The 21487-nt window shown below is 36.6% G+C and overlaps 1 protein-coding gene across 1 annotated transcript in view; it reads left to right on the top strand.

Annotated features, from left to right (window-relative positions):
* LOC137650039 (plasma membrane calcium-transporting ATPase 2-like) overlaps positions 1-21487 on the top strand; it is a 145609-nt gene that overhangs the window by 79112 nt on the left and 45010 nt on the right. The window contains 8 exon segments of the mRNA XM_068383061.1: positions 2441-2716; positions 2935-3143; positions 15705-15867; positions 16172-16453; positions 17185-17379; positions 19100-19198; positions 19201-19308; positions 19503-19701. Coding sequence (XP_068239162.1) covers positions 2441-2716; positions 2935-3143; positions 15705-15867; positions 16172-16453; positions 17185-17379; positions 19100-19198; positions 19201-19308; positions 19503-19701 — 1531 coding nt within the window.

Genomic DNA, 21487 nt, shown 5'->3' with positions numbered 1-21487 from the left:
ATTTCCATCCGGGAACCACCTGTTCACCAGCCTATTGGTATATGTCAGGTGGATGGCAGTGTGGCTGTCCCTTGGCAAGGAGGGGAGGATGGCAGTGAACTTGATTAATTTTGATTTTAAGTTGTAAAGGTGGCACTTGCAGTAAATAGCATTTTCTATTTTCTATTCAAAGATAATTTTGGTAAAAAAGAGTTTTTGAAATATGCCTTCATTTAGCCTTGAAAATTTGAGAAAAATCTTGTATCAGCAACATGTTCAGAACCAGAGTAGTTATCACAATCTTAGGGTTTTAAGTATACTTGATTGACACTTTTTGGAGTACATGAAGTATTGTACCAGAAATGATGTAAAAGACCTAAATACATACATACATACATACATATACCAAGGCCCTTCCCCCAATTTTGGGGGGTAGCCGACATCAACAAAGAAACAAAAACAAAAAGGGGACCTCTACTCTCTACGTTCCTCCCAGCCTAACAAGGGACTCAACCGAGTTCAGCTGGTACTGCTAGGGTGTCACAGCCCACCCTCCCACATTATCCACCACAGATGAAGCTTCATAATGCTGAATCCCCTACTGCTGCTACCTTCGCGGTCATCTAAGGCATCGGAGGCAGCAGCAGGGCCTACCGGAACTGCGTCACAATCGCTCGCCATTCATTCCTATTTCTAGCACGCTCTCTTGCCTCGCTCACATCTATCCTCCTATCACCCAGAGCTTCCTTCACTCCATCCATCCACCCAAACCTTGGCCTTCCTCTCGTACTTCTCCCATCAACTCTTGCATTCATCACCTTCTTTAGCAGACAGCCATTTTCCATTCTCTCAACTTGGCCAAACCACCTCAACACATTCATATACACTCTAGCTGCTAACTCATTTCTTACACCCGTTCTCACCCTCACCACTTCATTCCTAACCCTATCTACTCGAGATACACCAGCCATACTCCTTAGACACTTCATCTCAAACACATTCAATTTTTGTCTCTCCATCACTTTCATTCCCCACAACTCCGATCCATACATCACAGTTGGTACAATCACTTTCTCATATAGAACTCTCTTTACATTCATGCCCAACCCTCTATTTTTTACTACTCCCTTAACTGCCCCCAACACTTTGCAACCTTCATTCACTCTCTGATGTACATCTGCTTCCACTCCACCATTTGCTGCAACAACAGACCCTAAGTACTTAAACTGATCCACCTCCTCAAGTAACTCTCCATTCAACATGACATTCAACCTTGCACCACCATCCCTTCTCGTACATCTCATAACTTTACTCTTACCCACATTAACTCTCAACTTCCTTCTCTCACACACACTTCCAAATTCTGTCACTAATCGTCCAAGCTTCTCTTCTGTGTCTGCAACCAGTACAGTATCATCCGCAAACAAAAACTGATTTACCTCCCATTCATGGTCATTCTCGTCTACCAGTTTTAATCCTCGTCTAAGCACTCGAGCATTCACCTCTCTCACCACTCCATCAACATACAAGTTAAACAACCACGGCGACATCACACATCCCTGTCTCAGCCCCACTCTCACCGGAAACCAATCACTCACTTCATTTCCTATCCTAACACATGCTTTACTACCTTTGTAGAAACTTTTCACTGCTTGCAACAACCTTCCACCAACTCCATATAACCTCATCACATTCCACATTGCTTCCCTATCAACTCTATCATACGCTTTCTCCAGATCCATAAACGCAACATACACCTCCTTACCTTTTGCTAAATATTTCTCGCATATCTGCCTAACTGTAAAAATCTGATTCATACAACCCCTACCTCTTCTAAAACCACCCTGTATTTCTAAGATTGCATTCTCTGTTTTATCCATGATCCTATTAATCATTACTCTACCATACACTTTTCCAACTACGCTTAACAAACTAATACCTCTTGAATTACAACACTCATGCACATCTCCCTTACCCTTATATAGTGGTACAATACATGCACAAACCCAATCTACATTTATAGTTACAATAAATGTATAGTTCCTTGATAGTAGTCATCAATGTCACATGATTGAAGTGGCAGGTTTGTTTGTATAATCACAATGATTGATAATTGCTTATGGTCAAAATCAAAGGATTTTTTTTGTGGAAAAATATGTAAGGACTTGAAAATTTTAGGTTGGTTACCTTTTAGAGTCTAGGAGCTAGGGAATATTAGATCACAAAACATGTAAGAAGAAAATCCCAAAAAGTTTTATTGTGCAAGTTGATAGAGAGCTAGTATTATTTGGTAAGTCTTTTGACTAATTATGATTATTTAATTTTTGTAGCTACCTTAGTTTTATATGAATATTTTTAGTATTTTTTTTTTTCAAACGACAAGCATTGTGTACAAATTACCCTAGTGTTATGAATTTTTAATGAAATAGGTTGTTGAATAATGTTATTTTATACTTTCCAGAAAATGATGAAGGACAACAATTTAGTACGTCACTTAGATGCCTGTGAGACCATGGGTAATGCAACTTCCATTTGTTCTGACAAGACTGGTACTCTCACTACAAATCGTATGACAGTTGTGCAGTCTTATATTTGTGGTGAAGACCACAAAACTACTCCAAAATATGATTCACTGCCTCACTACGTTGCAGATTTGATAATTCATGCCATTAGTATCAATTCTGCCTACACTTCCCGTGTTTTACCAGGAGACAATCCAGGAGACCTCCCAAAACAGGTAGGATGCATTTTGTGTCAAGTTTTATTTCTCAAACATCAAGAAAATAGTTTTATCATATTTTGTAAAAGGTTTGTGATAATCTATGATGAGAAAGGGATAAATGAAAATAATTTTATCATAAGTAATTTTATCATATTTTGTAAAAGGTTTGTGATAATCCATGATGAGGAAGGGATAAATGAACTAATCCTTTCAATTGTTTCTTTTTATTGCAGGTTGGCAACAAAACAGAATGTTCCCTGTTAGGTTTTGTTTTGGATCTTGGTAAAAGTTACCAGGCAATCCGCGATGAAATTACAGAGGAAAACTTTCATCGTGTTTATACATTCAATTCTGTGCGGAAGTCTATGTCCACAGTGATTCCCAGAGAAGGGGGTGGATTTCGCATTTACACAAAAGGTGCCTCAGAAATTGTTATGAAGAAGTAAGTCCAAGAAGGTATAGTTTCATATACTTCATCATTATTTTGTGACCTTTGGTTCATATCAAATCATGGGTAGGCTGGGCATCCTAAGCTCTTTTTTTGTATGTATTAGTGCAATTTTGCTGCTTCTGCTGCCACTGCTGTTGCTGCTGCTGCTGTTGCTGCTGCTGTGCTGATGCTAAGAAATTATTTTTGTAGTGCTGTCGTAATTATTTAAAAATTTTCTCGAGCCTCTTCAGTTTTACCCCCACTCAATTGGATGGGATTATGGAATATATCACAAAAATGGGATAGAACAATCCCATGTATTGTATGTTTTTACTTTCTTTATTAAAGATAGATAAATTTTCAGACACCTTATGAGAGCTGTCATGAGGACCCTTCATTGTGAGACTGTCCAGGATGAGGAGTACTTATCACACTTTTTGTGTGTTTGATTTTTTATTTTTATGTATCAATTGTATTTTTTTTCATATGAAAGATTTACTCAACTTTGTTTCTTCTATGGTTATTGGTTATTGTTAGGACAAGCCAGTAAGTTATGTTTTAACATTGGTGAGTTAGGTGTAAGTGGAGGGTAATGTGATTATTAAATCATTAGGTATCAATGATAGTTTAATATTGAATGACGGGTAGCCATCCATAGGTTGATGCATGTCTGTAAGATCTTAATCAGCTTTCACTCTAAAACCTTTTTATAATTTTCATGGTATTTGTAGGTGGTAAGGATTCACAAATGAATTGATAAGTTTATTATAAAGTATTATTCAAGAAATTGTTATAGAAGTTTGGTAAATTTAAACAAAATCCCATGGGATTGTGTGACTTGGCAGTTTTCTTTTTTACGATGTTATAGTTTGGAATTTATTTTAAAGAATTATTACTGAACCAATTCTTTAGATTGTGAAATGGCCGAAGAAACTTGTTTCTAATTATTTGTAATTATTTACTATGTTTCCATGGCTTTTTCTAATAAATGCTTAGGAAGTTAAAGAATAATGTGAATTTAGTTTGAAATAAGAACCTAGCAAGTATCTTTCTTTTTTAGCTATAGGAATGGCTTTAGACCATTTTTTTAAACTTTAGCGATAGGAAGCTGGGAATTTGTTTAGGGTATCCATGAAACCAGGATTTTATGACCTTACTTGAAATAAGAATATTTATATGTTGCTCCTGGTCACACATTTGTGTTTTGGGAAGTTGTTTTACTACTTTAATCTGTAGGTGTCGAAATAAGTTAGAATATTTTGCCATCCAGAATTTTAGGGAATATGTTAAAAAGTTACTTCAACACATTTTTTGGCAGAAAATCCCTTGAGCCAAAGTAATAGTGTTGCATTTAGCTAAAAAAGACCTAAATGGTAATCAAGTGTTTTATGTGTATCAGAAATAAATTAGAAAGTAATAGTAGCCACTTTCAAATCTTGATAGCCTTTTTTTAGTTTCAAAACCAGTCTTCAGTAGATACATGTAAAGGATGCAAGGTGTTATTTTTATGGGAATAAATTTCCCCCTGCTACTCTTGCGTACTTTGACCACCATGTGCAGTATTTACACAGATCACACTGGCTATTAACGTTCTTTCCCTGTTTTTTTACCTTGTATGATCCATGTGTTTTTGTATTTGTACATATTTCTTTTGTTGAATGTTATCTTTTGGTGTAATGAATTTTTTTTTAATTTTGTACTAGTTTTCAATGAGGAAGGACCTATTTGTTCAATTAGTATAGCAAGGAAACTTAATTTGTTGGGGATTTACAAGATACACATTTTTACCACATGTTTGGGGTTACTATGGGTGCTAAAGATGGTATTACCTGAGATTTTGCCTTTGCTCCCACAGACATACAAACATTTTATCTTTTTAAAATAGGGAATGTCTTCAGTGGAGCTGAAGTAGCAGTTAAAATCTTTAATGAGGGAGGTATTAATGACAGGTGTCACCCTGATTGCATCCACTTTTGTCAAAGACTTCACTTTTGTCTTTGGCTGCTATGAGTACAGATAATATTGTTGCATCATATCCAATGGTGTTTAATCTTTATCTCATACTGTTTAGGTCTTGCGGGTAGGACCTTGATGTTATTTTTGAGGGAGCTGGTAGCCAAGGCTACTTAACCCCTTGTGTGCCCAGTTCCAGTGACCTCAGTGGTGATCCAGGCAGTCAGTCATAAGCTAAAAAAAACCAGCAAAGAGGTTGCTGAGAAGAATTCTGCCCATGTGGGATTGAAAGTTCTAAAACTGGAAGACCATATGAAGGCTCTAAGTCTGGTTAAAAATAGGCGTGTTTCCACAGTTCCCGCTATCCTGTGATTATTGCTTTAGTTCTTGTCATCCTTGTGCCCTTCACACGTATGCCTATCATCCAGTTCCTGGCACAGTGACCCCTGTGACCATGACCCCATGCACTGTACGAGTAACTCAGCCCGTGAGGCTATGTTGAGAGTTCTACCACTTCTCAGGTGCCTGTGTCCATCCTAATTACAGTTTCTGATGGAGCAACTCTGGTTCTCCCCTTGAGGAGGTTTTGATATTGATGGCTGCTCAGACCTCAATTTCTCTGCATACAGAAGCTGAGAGAAAAGTTGATAAGAGGAAGAAGGGAATTCATTCTTCCTCCTCTTGCACCTTTCTCTCTTCTTTACTTTCTGTAGTTTGAATATTCCAGGAAGACCAATCGTAGTCAAAAGTTTAGGGGTCTAGGTGGTTAATGACCCACTGTGGTGCTGGGATCACAGCCCCCTAGGCTGGTACTTGGTGGCTGGTTTGACTACCGTGTTAGCTGGGCTAGCGGGAGATGTACGACCACTTGTGAGGCTTTGCATGCTTTCTGTTGTCGAGGCTAGTCCACAGCCCTGTGTCTTACCCTCATCCTGGGTCGGTCACCTGGTGTTTGGTCTTGATTACCCCTTTAGGCAAGCTGGTCAAAGTTACACAACCTCATGGTGGGCCATGCACTTTCCAATAGCCAGCCTGATTCCCATCCCTGTGCCTCAGGCTCCATAAGGTCGAAGCCTGGTTGGTTGGATTGACTAAACAGGTAGCCAGGCTTGTCATAGATTCATGGCCCTGCATGGAGCTGTACTCTCTTGCTGTTAGCTGTGTGTAGGAGGAGCTTGGGTGCCCTCCTTCACCTTTACCTGGAAGGAGGAGTGCTACTCCCTTCTCTATTATAGATACTGCAGTTATCAACAGGACCATCATGAGCACAGTGCCGAAGATTATGGTCCTTCACAGTCAACAGAAGGAAGGGTACTCGGTACCTCTTCTGTCTCCTCTTTCTAGTTTGATCGGTGCGAGGAATATTTCTATGTTGACAACGAGCCAGGTTCATCATTGTCCCCCGATTATATTGCTACGTCTTTCCTTGGGATAGAATGCTCATCTTCATGGTGGGGATCAGATAATGGAGGTTGTGCTTGTTTGCAAGTCCAACAGAGTGACTGACAACCATGAGCCAACTTCTAGTAAGACGTAGGGTCATTTAATTGGAGCTTTGGTGCCCTTTAAGGTTCAAGACTTTCTCTGGAACTTCCATGGTCAGATTTTGCTTGTTGGCTCAAGATCAAATTAGTGATCAAATCTTTGGTTCTGAAAATGTTTCTTTGTTATTTCAACAAGATCCTGCCCCCACCCCTCCCTGCCCCAACTGTTTCAAGGCAGAGAAGATTCTACGGGTAAAGTCTTCTGCGTTAGTACTTCATCTGCTTGACTCGTCAGCGTGCATACTGATGGGGGAGTGTTCCCTTGAAGAGACTCATACCAGAAAGTAAATCCTTCTCGGGTTCTGAGTCGGCGACAATGGAAACTTTTGTCTTGGCGTCCCTGTAAGCTGTCTTATTTCTTGGGCAGTTGTCAGACACCAGGACTTTACTTCGCAAAGACGACAGGGATATCAACTCCTTACACTTTGGAAAACTAGAGGTGACTCGTGATGTTGGAAGAAAGGCAGGCACCTTTTATCACATCAGGATGCTCTGATGTCCTTATTCTCAAAATTGTCCAGAGGTAGTATAATGCTTCGGAATGCTTTGGTGCGGAGTTCCACATCATTCCTACAAGGAGTCGACTGCAGCCGGCGGTAGAGAAATGAAGAACTACTTTGCATGACTCCCTGATTCACCATCCTGTCTCCATCAAGGGTTGGGGATTTTCAAGGGCGTCTGGGGTCAAACCTTCGGGTGGGGAAGAAGGTCGCTAATCTTTTGTAGACCCTGATCGGGACCACATGCAACTACTGTACTTTTGTTTTAGAGGATACTGTGCATGCACAGTTGAGGAAGGGACGTAGAGAATAGTGGAGGGGAATGCTTACATTGGAGTTCCTCCTTACTTGCTGCTACAAGTATGGGGATGCCCAATATGCCATTAGGTAACCTGGAAAAGGAATAGGGCCGAACCCTTGGTAGTGAGTGTCCTTCTAGATGGGTATGTACTACCTTTACTGGACTATTGGCCATCCCCTACTTTTCAGACTGAGAGCATTTGTATGTATCTTCCAACATCACTGTAAACCCTAGCATTATTATAGATGTAAAAGAAATGGAGAAGATTACACTTAAATATGTTTAATACAGATCTTTGGGCTTTTACAGTTGACTATTCCTGGTTAGAAGTCAACTGGGAGCTGGAGACTGGACATCAATGTCTCTCCCCTGAACCAGTTTGTACAGCAATCAGGTTCATGATGGAAATGGTATGAAGTGTACAGAGTTCCATCAAAGGAGTCTTTATGCTTTCAGTGGATATGAAGAATGTATACTTTTCTTCTTCTAAAGATCCCTGTACCAATTGAACACACTGTGTTTTGGACTGTGTACTGGTTCTCACTTGTATGGTATCTTGACAAGTGTTTGCTCCTGGACTCCTCAGAGAGGCAGTTACTACAGGATTGAGATTGCATTCTCCCCTTTTATGTAACCTAGGGATCATGGGAAATTGGGGGAAGTGGTCTCTCGCACCCAAGCAAAGGTTGAAGTATCTGGGCCTTTTAATAGACATGGCAGAAGCAAGAGTTCTTCCATCAGACTATCACATAAGCACGCTCAGAGATGTCAGGATGCCAGAGAACTTCAAATCAATCAATCAATCATGCTCAGAGAGGTAGCACAACCATTCTGCCAAGAGAGAACGTCCAACTCAACGTTGGAAAAGTCGTCTTGGTAACTTTTCTTCATTGGAGAAGCTCATTCCTCAGTGAAGTCGCAGGCATCTTGATCAGAGATCCCTTCATTGATGTTGGAGGATCACTGGTTAGCCTCCATAGATCTCCTGCTGTATCCTGTTCCAGTGGGACAATGTATGGGCTGATGTTACCTGGCTGGATGTAGAAAACCTCAACAGGGGAGTTCCTTTAGAATCTCTGCCTCCAAATGTGGAACTGTTCTTAAGTGTATCAAAGAGGGTTGGGGCTTTCACCTTGGTGACCTGATTGCATTAGGTGTGTGGTCAGCATAAGAAATAAATCTATATCAACATTTTGAAGATATGACAAGCTTTCCAAGAACACTTCATTATTGATAAGCAACAACACTACTGCAGTAGCTTATGTCAACAAGCAAGGATGCACAGTTCCCTACATCTTTGCAAGTCTACAAAGCAGATGCACATCTTATGTGGCAAATCAGTGTAGAGTTGTCTGCCTGAAACATTCCCAGGAAGTTGTCTGATTCACTAGAAGATCAGCCAAGTGCTGATCACTCTAGGTCACAGATGAACCTGGCTCCCAGATGGCCTCAAAGAGAATGGTACCCTGATCTGTAGGTGTCTTTAGTTTAGCACAAATTGTGGACTTGCGCATCACTCTTCACCTAGAATGCCGATGCCCTATATGAGCCCCTGAGTAGTTTATAAAATAGAGATGAAACTTTTAAGACTGACTTTTTACCAACTGTAACTTTGACGGAGAGGTGGTGCAGTTTCATGAATTCTCTTGTATTAACTCCCTCTGAAGGAGGGAAGATGTCTTACATCTGTGCCTGAATTCAGGACCAAAACTCAGAACCTGTCAGCACAAACCAGCTTCAAGACGATTTCCATATCCTTACTTCATGAGGGATCAGGTGGATACTCTTTTGTCTCTGAAGGCTCTGTGTACCTATCTGAAGAGGACTCAACATCTCAGGATTGAACATCATTGATTCTTCCTTAGCACTGGCATGAAAAAAAAAGGTTTTGTAGAACAGTCTTTTTTTTCTGTCTTTGTGAGACCGTCAAGTTCATACACTTCTGCCACTGAGTGGGTTGAGGTGCCAGCTTGAACTAGAGGTCATGGACATAAGGTTATTGATCTCACTTTAGACTGAAGAGCATTGCAATTGGACAGTTGATGGAGTTTGGAAGTGCCCTGCTATTCAAGGGAGTATATCCTGCTTTTCCAAACAGGAAGTAGTTTAACTCTGATAATAATAATATTCAACACCTTTATTTTTGTCACTATGTACGTGCTCAAGTAGTTGTGTAGTTAGCCAAATTCCCTTGTGTAACAGAAAGCATCCTGTCTATGGTAATGTACTTTATGTCAGCTTGGAGGAAACATAGGATAACTGGCTCTGCTGTTTCTCACTTTATTTCCCCTCACCTGTGAATGAAGCATTTGTACAGTTAAATCTGTCACTGATGCAGGTAAACCATATTTCTGAACATCATTCTTATTAGACTGGATCTGTGAGCAGTAGTTTTCCTCCATTCTCTCTTAACCCCTTCACTATGAGGCAGCGGATCCGCCCTCGGTCGCTATGTACAAGATCTGTCGCAATCAGAAATGCATGCTCACTTAACTATTATGACCTACATTTCCATATTTATTTGTTTTACTGCTGATTACAAAATAAATTTGTCAAAAGTCTGCTATATTTGCAATTTTTTTTTCTCGGTGATTTTGAAATATTTTTTCAGAAATTTCTTATATCTAACTTTTGAAAAATTAATTGAAGTAACTATGTTATTCTGTAATAAATCCACAATAAGTAGCCATAGAAAGATACAAAACTACCCAAAAGAGAGAGAGAGAGAGAGAGAGAGAGAGAGAGAGAGAGAGAGAGAGAGAGAGAGTGTGTGTGTTTTTTCCTGTTTTGGGTATTTCATGGGTAAGGAAATAGAAAATGCACATGCAAGAGCATGACAAATACTGCATATAATATCAGTATAAAGAATTGATGACAGGAGGCTAACTTTTATTCGTCATAAACAATGAACAATATTAATATGAAATATAAAAGACATGAAGATGATGATATTTCTTGAGAAATGATATTTGAGAAAAAAGGAATAAAATGAGAAAAAAATCTTTCTTGCATTACTTGTAAAACATTTAGGTCATGGTGTGTATGACTGGAATCAGAGATGTAGAACCAATGATATTTGAAGTACTTAGTACTTTATGTATGAACACGTTGCTAACATAGAAATACATTAAATTGATCTTGCATAACCATGAATAAGGACTAGAATCATAAGTTTTTCATTTTGTGGTGGGGTGAGATGTGAGGATCCATATATCTCGAAGCAAGAGGTGTCAGGGGGCATTTGAGTAATGCCTCAGGTATGGAATGTCGCCATTGCCTAGAGAGAGTGATGTGAGTCTATATAGTAGCATAAAACAGACTAAAATAATTCTTACACAATCAGAAATAAAGGCTAGAATCCCAAAGACTTGTTTGGTTGAAGAAAGGAAGCGGAAGAGATATTTCAGTGAAATATCCTGAGTGTGAAGTGTGATATACAGCCATGTGCTATACTATTTAGTAAGATATAAGAGATATATGTGTAATTTTAATCTCCATATGGTTTATATTTGTAAATGACGTATCCGAATGTCATTGTCTGTATCACCAAGCTTATTTTGACGTAGTCACCATAGCAAAGGGGTTAATGAGGGAGAGGATGGTGGAATCAGTACTGACCCTTTGGCCACCATGCACCAGGTATTTTTGTCAGGCTGTATCTCCCCTACTTGGTGAGAGAGATTCCTTCATTGACCAAGTACCAGGTACATAACCAAGTACACTACTGACCAGGTCCTATCGGCCTACTCATCCGTATGATGGGCTGATAAAAGGATGATGGATTCATCATCTTTGCTCCTGTACAGGACTTTGGAGACTGGCATTCTAGGGAAAGAAAAGAATCTGTTAGTTTTGCTTCTAGTGGGACTTCCTACCCTCTAATAAGCGAGTCTCCGTTTTATAAAGAACGAATTCTTTGTATACGTTTAGGGGCAAATAAATTTAAGTCATTTTTATTTTTCCTAGTTATACAAACCTAAATCCTTCAAAATTAAATTTCTTACCTTAACTACCCCTCTCAGTTTTGACTCAAAGGTAGAAAGTGAAAAGTTTTTGACAGATGATTGGGCGGAAATACTCACCTACACTCACCCCTATCATTAGCCACCTTGTTGATGATTTTGACTGATGTTCCATTGCTGTTGAAGACATTCCTGGTTTTAAAGGACTTGGGTTTGTGGTAAAAAATATGAACATACATTTCAATTTCTTGTTTTTTACATTTTTTTTTAAAGTAAACATGTATGAGGTCCTCTATATAATAAATGTCATGCGTGAAGTTGTGGATTTTATAAGGCATGCCTTATGTGAAATATATCGTACAGGAAATAATTTCAAAAGTTTTGCTTTCAGGCAGTTAGGAAAATAAGACAGGTGGGTTTTGAGTACTGTATAGTCTATCTCTTGTTGTATATTTATAGTTTAATTGATTACGCTAATAACGTGTAGGTGTATATTAATATTTCTGGGTATGGAGTGCATATAAAACAAATGAGCTTTGCTTCCATATGTAGCCTGTATCTTGTGAAAGAAGAATGGGTGGTTTTTATAAGTGTGTTTAGTGTTTTGGCATCAGTACAAAAATTAATGAGTTTAAGCCATACTGGAAGTAAGGTTGGTACTAAGTTCATTAAGTGGCATACAATAAGTACTGAACAAATGAGCATGGCTTCCAGTATTTAGATACAGGTGTAGTAGTGTTGCAAGAATCAACTTGGTAAAATAATTTTTAATTGCTCATTAAAGCAACATCATTACAAAATTTATTGAAAACAAATACCACTGTGTCTGTGTTCGGTGGTACTGAATGCATTACCAACAAATAATTGCACTGTATTATTCAAAAGCAAAAAAAATTATATGCAGGTATACCTTGGATTATATAGTTTTGATTTAAGTCTTTTGTCAAAAATAATATATGGGGAAATAAAGATAAAGATTGAGCCATTTTATTTGACTGCATCAGGTCGCCACAAATATTGAAGTCATGATATCTAATAACTAGAATAGCATTAAAAGCACATAAATCATGTTACTCTACAATGAATACGAATAAGAGTGTATAAAATTGTCTTAAAATGCTTACATTTACAGTAATTGTTAATAGTATAATCATCATTATTCTTAGAGCGTGACATGTGAAAACATCTGTAAATTTGTTGTTGTTGTTGTTGTCTTATTTAGGAGTCTAATAGCAAGGCATTTTTCACGATAGTTCCAATATTTACCGTTAAGCATCATTGTCAGCGCCACTTGTGATTCATATGAAATTGAAATCCAGTTTAGTTTAAGCATACATAATCACATTCTGAAAAATATGAATTTTGAAAAGTTAATTGTGCTTTATTAAAGCATTTTTGTATTTATTTTTAAATTTCAAGTGCATTTTGAAAAAAAAAACTACTTTTTACTTTTTGTTGTGATCACCGGATCTCAAGACTTTACCGAGAATATGCGCACATTCCGAATAAGAAAGAATATTCTCTATATAATTTCCTAACTCATTCAATATAAATTCCTAATGAAAGTTATATTGGCACCAATTTGTTATAAAATATCATAGTTTTTATACATTTTGTTCATAGCTATTATTATTAATCAAATGAATACATTCTCTCTCTCTCTCTCTCTCTCTCTCTCTCTCTCTCTCTCTCTCTCTCTCTCTCTCTCTCTCTCTCAGGTGTGTTACAATACACACATAGAACAGTTAAATACTACACGGATAATAAACTTAATACTTTACTTAAATCTATGTTCGATCATAGGCTGGGCTTAAATAAACAAGTCATTCAGTTTTGATTGCAGATCTGTAGCTTTAGCCAACAACAACGTATATGTTGTGAAAGATGGTTTTCGATGTTATCTGAATTTCGTTTAATAATTTTTGTACTTTTCTATCATCAATTTAAGGTGTATTTTAACAACGGAAATTACCGATTGTTTTTATTTGGGTTTGATTGTCAGCTGTTTTCAAGGTCACGACAGAATCGTGGTTATGCTCACGTAAAATTAACAGACTACAGTATTGTTGATACAATTTTGATCCCTATCTTGTTATCCTTAAGAAAAGTAGAGCACAATTCAAGGAACTCGGTTTATTATTAAAGTGGGTATTGAACAACAACATTTTGACGCTGACGATTTACAGCCTTCAATGTCCTGTATGTGATGTAAACAAACAAATTGAATGTAAATATTGATGTAAATTTAGCAAATTAGTTTTTTTCATACTCACAAAATATTTTTAATAACATTATTTGGCATTTAATCCTAAAAAATCCTTTTATTTTATACTGTCTTGAGCAAACCACATTCACAAATAAAGAGCCTGGGATATACTGTAAAAAATCTAAATTGTAAACATCTACAGTACATTTGCAAGTATGCATGTACATTTATTTGTAGATTTAGATTACTTTTTGTACAGCACTACATTAAAAACTGAAATTCATTGGTTTATAAGCTTAAAATATATTTTTATTAGCCATGTATTATTCAAATTTCATTTTTAAAGAGAATACAAAACATGGAATGGTTATTTGTTGTTTAACCTTGTGATAAGTGAATTCCGAGCCTAGTAAATTATGCTTGAAATTCTTGTTTTGCTTTAAAGTCAACTTTCCAGGAGAGAATTACTGACGTAGGCTGAGGTATACCTGTACAGTGAGGCTTGTGTATACAGTAGATTATGCTTGTTTCCCATTATAACCAGTAGAGAATGAAATTAGCCTTAAGCAAACTAGATTTATGTATTAAATAATAGGGCTATAGTTGAGGGGATTGTAACCCACTTATCCACCTAATCAGCCTATATCAAGTTTTTGTGGCCTTGAATATTTCTCAAGATTTTATATTAGATATTGAACGTAGCACAGAGTTGTGGCAATAGTACATTAGGAAGAAAAAATAAATTTAGGTTTTTAGTTCACTTTAACCTGTCTAGTCCAGAGTGAAGGCAGGGAATATGTTCAGTGTTTTAACAGCACACACACACACTCTCTCTCTCTCGCTCTCTCTCTCTCTCTCTCCTCTCTCTCTCTCTCTCTCTCTCTCCTCTCTCTCTCTCCTCTCTCTCTCTCTCTCTCTCTCTCTCTCTCTCTCTCTCTCTCTCATATATATTCATCATTGAATATTTTCCAATGTAAGGATATTTATTTGATATTATAGCTCTATCTTAGGGTTAGGTTAAGATAGGCACACTTTTCGTGTGAAATTTATTTAGGAGTATTTTAGGTGTATATGTTTTCAACAATTTTTAGAATCACATGAAAAATTTTATGCCATAATATGAATAATTGGAAAATATTAATTACATGATTAATTTTTAAGTAGTTCTAATATAAAGAAATATCTTTCACTGTTGGGAAATCTGTGCTGAATTATTTATTTTTCATGTAATAGATGATTTCCACGTAATAGAATTTTGAATAAACATGAAGCTAAGGTACTCTGTATTGACCTACATGCTGTGGTGATGCATAGTATGTTTTTCATTCTAAGTGGTGTTAGATTTTGCAGTTTAGAGGGATGGGCCACCTTTGCATATCAGTTACAATAATCAATAGCCTTTGTTAGTACTGTATTTTGGTATTGCAGGGACAAATGTAGAGATTCGCTGTAAAGTGAATTCTAACTCAAACCCATGTAAGTAGGAAAAAGACTCATATAGATAGGCCATATTTAAAGATTCAAAGGAGTTGATTTGCCATTAAGGTATTGCAAGAAGAAATACAAAGAGGGAAGGAGAATTGGAATACCTCCTTTGTACCATTTCTTAAAAGTGCAGTGTATATCAGTATAATGTAAAATTGGAGAAAAAGGAAAGAGGGCTATAGTATTAGGTAGGAGTACTGTGCCAAACACCATAAATCTCATGCACCCTTGAGCAAAAATGATTGATAGATCTTGATTAGTTGTACAAATTTCATAGCATTGAAATATTTATCACCAGAGTTACCTGTCGTCTAATAGGATTGCAGTGTGATACTTTAGTGCATTTGGAAATACTTAGGTTTCTGTCTTCAAATAAAATCTGGCAAAGAAGACATTGAAAAATGTGAAGATAAGGAAACTTGCAGTATGTTACCCTTAATGATTACCGTTATATGTATGATTAAGCTGCTGCTTCTGACAAAAGTGTAATGAGTGTTCTCATTTGAAGTGCTGAAATCGGTTCTGATAGAAATTTTACTTTGGAAATCTTTCTCCTTTCAGTTTTTCTTTTATAAAACTTGGTGTTCTTTTCTAGCAGTTAATGTTTTATATCTTATTACAGATGCTCTTTCATTTATGGCAAAGATGGGAAGTTGGAAAACTTTTCAAAGCCAATGCAAGATCGTATGGTTCGAGAAGTCATTGAACCTATGGCTTGTAATGGTCTTCGCACAATATCAGTTGCTTATAGAGATTTTGTTCGGGGGAAAGCAGAAGTTAATCAGGTATGGTAGTTATTTTAAAGTTAGATCCTTATTGAGAGCCTTTTCTGTTTATTTAATTTTTCTTTATTTTTGACAAGTGGATTTTCTCTTTTACATGTGGACATTCTGTTGTGTGGAAACATTCTTCACAAGTTGATGACCTTTAAATCTTTTCCATATGAATGTCTTAATTTTTAATATTATACATAATGACAACAGTAGTTCTCTGTGAGTAACAGCTGTACAGTATGTGAAACTTAATTTTGATTTCATTTTTCACAGAATTTTGAATTTCAGGCAATTTTACATTTGTATTATCTTTCAGGTACACTTTGAATCAGAACCCAATTGGGATGATGAAGATAACATTATCAGCAATTTGACGTGTATCTGTGTAGTAGGGATCGAAGATCCAGTAAGACCAGAGGTGCCTGATGCAATCCGCCAGTGCCAGCGGGCGGGCATAACTGTCCGAATGGTGACTGGTGATAATATCAATACTGCACGGTCTATTGCCTCAAAGTGTGGCATCCTAAGACCGGGTGACAACAGTCTTATTTTAGAAGGCAAAGAATTCAATAGAAGAGTCAGAGACTCCACAGGAAAAGTAAGTACTATTTGTCACAGTTTTGTTGGCGATTCATATATAGTACTGGATTATAAAGCAGAAGTATACATTGTTCAGAAACGAGAGGAAAGAGTAGTAGAATTAGGGAGACGTATGTTTTTAGCATAAAAAGCTAGTTATTCAATTTCATCTTTGTATTACAACTTTTTAATCATACTATAAGAAACAGTCATTTTTTTCTATGGGGTAAGCATGAAGTTTCAATATCTTGACTTATTATGAAATTGGGCCTGTGCTAAATATTTTCCTATGCAGTTTACTATAAAAGTTAGGCACATAAAAATGTTCCGAAAATTTAAAATATAGAGGATTGAATACAGAGTTTAATCATTAGGTAAGATCATGTAGTTTTTTATATTCTTATTCTATTTTCATGTATTATCATAAATGTAGTTGGTTGAGACTTGAATATCTGGAATCTGGATAACTGTGACTTTCCTACATACTTATTTGAAAAGTGATTGTATGTTTTGGGCTTTTCGTTTAGTAGTTACCTATCAAAGCCAGTGACTGGTTAAAGATTTTTAATTAACACTCTCAATAACAGTTTAATGAATAGAAATACTTAACCCCCCAAAAAAGTCAAACTTATTTGTCAGGTGAAGATTTAGGTTTAATTTCCTTCAAAGAATTATCATTTAATTTTTTTCATAAGATTTTTAAAGATTTTTAAAAGGTTAAGGTTTTAAATTTTTTTATTTTCTTTACAGATACAACAGCATTTGATAGACAAAGTATGGGTGAACTTGAGAGTTTTGGCGAGATCGTCCCCCACAGATAAGTACACCTTGGTGAAAGGCATCATAGAAAGTAAAGTTAGCTCCAATAGGGAAGTTGTAGCAGTCACAGGAGATGGAACAAATGATGGTCCTGCTCTCAAAATGGCTGATGTGGGATTTGCAATGGTAAGGTTTATTTCTTACAGAAAACACTTCTGTTTGTATGACCCTCCCCTGGCATTCATATTGTTTCTTTCTTGAATTTGGTTAAATGTCGATGTCTACACTTAAACTAAAGATTTCCCCGTTTTATGTATTTGTAATTGCATTGGGATGATATGGAGGTGTATAGCAACACTTAATTCGTGGGTAGTTGATATCCCTTTATCATTCGGTTCTCTCATTGGTCTAGCTGCTTGAGCTCACATTAGCCATGCTCCGGATGGCGATTTTTGTTTTGATGAATTTTTAGTAACAATTTATTATTTATTTAGTTTAAGGAAATGTCTTCTATGGCTTCTCTGTCTTTTTGTGAGGGCAGTTCAAGAGATTTGTTACTGGGCAATAATGATCTTCGTTCTTTTTGTTTCATGTGACGGGAGCTGAAGTGCGAGTTGATTAACCCTTGTGAAGAGTGCAATTCCTCTAGTTCTATATTTGAACTAGTATCTAATGGTAGTAGCTGTTCATATAAAAGATTTAAGCCTTAAAGGCAATTTTGTAATTCACGGGAAAGGCCAGGGAAGACAAGGTTAGTTGATATTAGTGTGGTAGCTGATGCCAAACTTTCTGAATTAGATAGTAATGTGTTTCATAAAACTTTTACTGATTTTCCTTTGTGCAACTCAAAAGGTCAACGAGCCATTGGGAAAAGGTGGTGATCCTAGGCTAACATACCCTGATTCGAGTCTTACGCTAACTTCTCAAGTTGGTCTTAGCCATTCTGTTATACCAGCCAGTGAGGGTTCTATTGGTATATAATGCATTATAGAGTCAATAGTGTCTCCTAGAATCTAGCTCTCCTAATTACTTCAAACCCTTCAATGGTGAAAACCATTTCCATGATCTAGTCAGCTCTTCATACCCACTGGATTTTGAAATAGAAGACCAGGTATCTCTCCTCTCAGTGAATTAAGCCCTCATGGGAAACCTTTGTTTAGTTTTGTAATTTAAAATCTGGAGCACGAATTAGTACTCTTTCTTCGTTTACTATGAACTACTGTTAATCTAGTCTTTAGGGAAAGGTAAGTTTATAGTGATAGAAAGCACTTAAGTGGGCTGGGGCTTTGCATTTTCTGAATCTTCCCTTCACTATCGTACCTCTTTCTCAGTGTGGGAGTCAACAATATGAATGCCTGAGAAGGTTCATAGAAATAAGCAGAATTTTAGAAATAAAGTTACTAGGGATGTCAAGAGGATGTTGGACTAGTTTCAATTTTCAACTGAAAGACAAAGTGATATGATCTACCCACATGGTAATATTGCCATACACTACCATATTATCCAAATACTATACTACACTATATGGGTAATGCAATTACAAGGAAAGAAAATGCAATTTTTTTTTTTTAAGTGAATGTTGACATTTAACCAGCTTCAAGAGAGAAAAAGTAGAACTCCTGGTGAGTATGGAAATAAGTTATTTTATTATTAACACTGTTCAGTTTGTATTGTCTCAAAATTTACATTTCCAATTTTTGGGATATTTGAAGAAAGGCATTAATGTTGCTCAATTATCCATAGCCAAAGATAGATTTACTGTCTCAAGAGGTTTTGTGCATTTGATTTCTTATATATTTAAATGAAACTGATTTTAACAATTGATACAAAGCTGATGGTATGTGTCATGTAAATGTATACAATGTATACACCTAGTTTTTATCATAATGATTGGTAATCTTTTCAGGGTATTGCGGGTACTGATGTAGCAAAAGAAGCATCAGATATCATCCTAACTGATGACAACTTCACTTCCATTGTGAAGGCTGTCATGTGGGGGTCGCAATGGTATATGATTCCATTGCAAAGTTTTTGCAATTTCAACTTACTGTAAATGTTGTTGCTGTTGTTGTGGCATTTGTTGGTGCGTGTGCCATCAATGATAGCCCCCTTAAGGTAATACAGAAAACAGTTACTGATATTCACGCTTACTTTGCTTTATTTTAATATTTGCTGGTAGTTAGTATTATTCTGCATATGGCATTATGCCTGTTTCACTCTGCTTTCTTTTGTTACTTTTGTTTATAGTGCCAAATATTCATATAGATAACTTTTATGGTACTTCATAAATATGTTTGAACCCCCTGCAGGCTGTACAAATGTTGTGGGTAAACCTTATCATGGACACTCTGGCTTCCTTGGCTTTGGCAACAGAAGCTCCAACGCCAGATCTACTACTCCGAAAACCCTATGGCCGCACTAAACCTCTCATCTCTCGCACCATGATGAAGAACATCCTTGGCCAAGCCGTGTACATGATTTGTGTTATATTTGTTTTGTTATTTTATGGTAAGTCTCTCTCTCTCTCTCTCTCTCTCTCTCTCTCTCTCTCTCTCTCTCTCTCTCTCTCTTTTTTTCTCTTTAGAATTTATTGCATGCTTTTTCATTGCCTGATCTTAGTAAGAACAATATGTATTTTTAATGCTGGTAACTTTTTTTTTTTAGGGTACTATTATGCTCATTAAAAGCAAGGTATTGGAGCTCCTCTAGATCAAAATCATACTAAGTACTTAGGAGGAAATATATTATCTTAAAAAATATGCCCTTTTTGTGGAAGAAGTTTTCAGCTTAAGAGATATGAGACAGCACATTTGAGAGAAACTTTGCTTTTAATCTTGATATTCCTATGATCTTCCCCTGATGTTCATATTGCTTCTTCTCCAGAAGGTCGGTTTATCAGTGTTCACCCCAAAAATTTGTAAAAAAAAAAAAAAAAAAAAAAAAAATCCCATTTTCTTTCCTTTAAAATAAACATAAATGCCCTCAGAAAAATAATGTTAATAATGTAGCAATTAAAATTAGATAGCATTTGGATATTTTACCATTCTTCAGTTTTTCTTTATATCTGGTGATACCCAGGTGTATCTCCCTTCCAGACATTCTAGATTGTGATTAGTGTATTGCATTGCAAGATGTCTCCCCTGCAGAAGTTGTTAGCATTTCTACAAGGGGAAAGACCTGTGTTTTACATTAATTGTTGTAAGGAGTGCATGCTAAATGGTTTCTCTCAGGGCAAATATGTATGAAGCTCAAATGTTTATGGAACTAGAGATTACATATTGGGCAGGTAAAGCTTTATGTCATAAACACTAACAGGCCAGTTGTAAATAATGAGAACTCCTGACACAGAAAGAGAATAGTTATATTTTGCAGATTTTGCAGATTTGATAAAGTTATGACAAGCTTCTACCTTGTAAACAAAAATACTTATATGCAATGCTCTTATAATGGACGAGGTGAGAAAATAAGTTTACAAGCTTATTTACTAGTGACTGATTTTGAACAATAATATAGGGAGTGTTCTTGAAATACATTCCTTTGCAGTTAATTTAAGTGTTTTATAGGCTTTCTTTGAAGATTAAGCTTTTCGTTTATAGAAGGAATGATGATTGTACTTCTACTCTTAAGCATTGTCTTCACTACACTCTTAACTCGTTTAGGTTTTGTTATATTGGAAATTTTACATTATTACCCCCTTTAGAGTATGATTTAAAATTCAATTTGTTCTCAGTTCATAGTAATATTTCAGGGCTAAGGTTAGCCCTGGTTCAGACTTTTAACTGAAATTCTAAAGTATATTGTACTTAAGGTTCTAATATACCATTCAATAATGGCTCTGATGGTACACTGTATTTCATAGCTTCGAGATCCTCTCACATCGGTAGTGGTTCTGATGGTACTCTATATTTCCCAGCTTCAAGATCTTCTCTCAGAACCTTCAATTCTTTATTTATTTTTGCCCTTCTGCAGCATAACTATCACACTTGCATTTCTGGACACTTTTAGACATAGATTTTGTGAGGCGGAAGACCGAGATGGTAGCCTGGATCATATCTATCTTTTGGCAATTGCCTCTAGACCTCTGCTTATCCTTTGTGTACCAAACTGTCAGTCTAGATATGTTATTTTGCTTGTAAAATAAGCATTCTTCACTTCTTTTATTGTTTTGGGTTAGAGTAACAAATCATATGATCCCCTCAGGGGAAAATGTAAGGTTTAGTACCTAACTTGGAACAAGTCTTTCCATCTCATAAGCATCAGTTTCTTTGCATAGTAGGAAGTCATTAAAAAACAA

Source organism: Palaemon carinicauda, chromosome 11 (genome assembly GCF_036898095.1).
Source record: "Palaemon carinicauda isolate YSFRI2023 chromosome 11, ASM3689809v2, whole genome shotgun sequence".
Lineage (NCBI taxonomy): Eukaryota > Metazoa > Arthropoda > Malacostraca > Decapoda > Palaemonidae > Palaemon > Palaemon carinicauda.
This window is presented reverse-complemented; position numbering and strand designations above follow the sequence as displayed.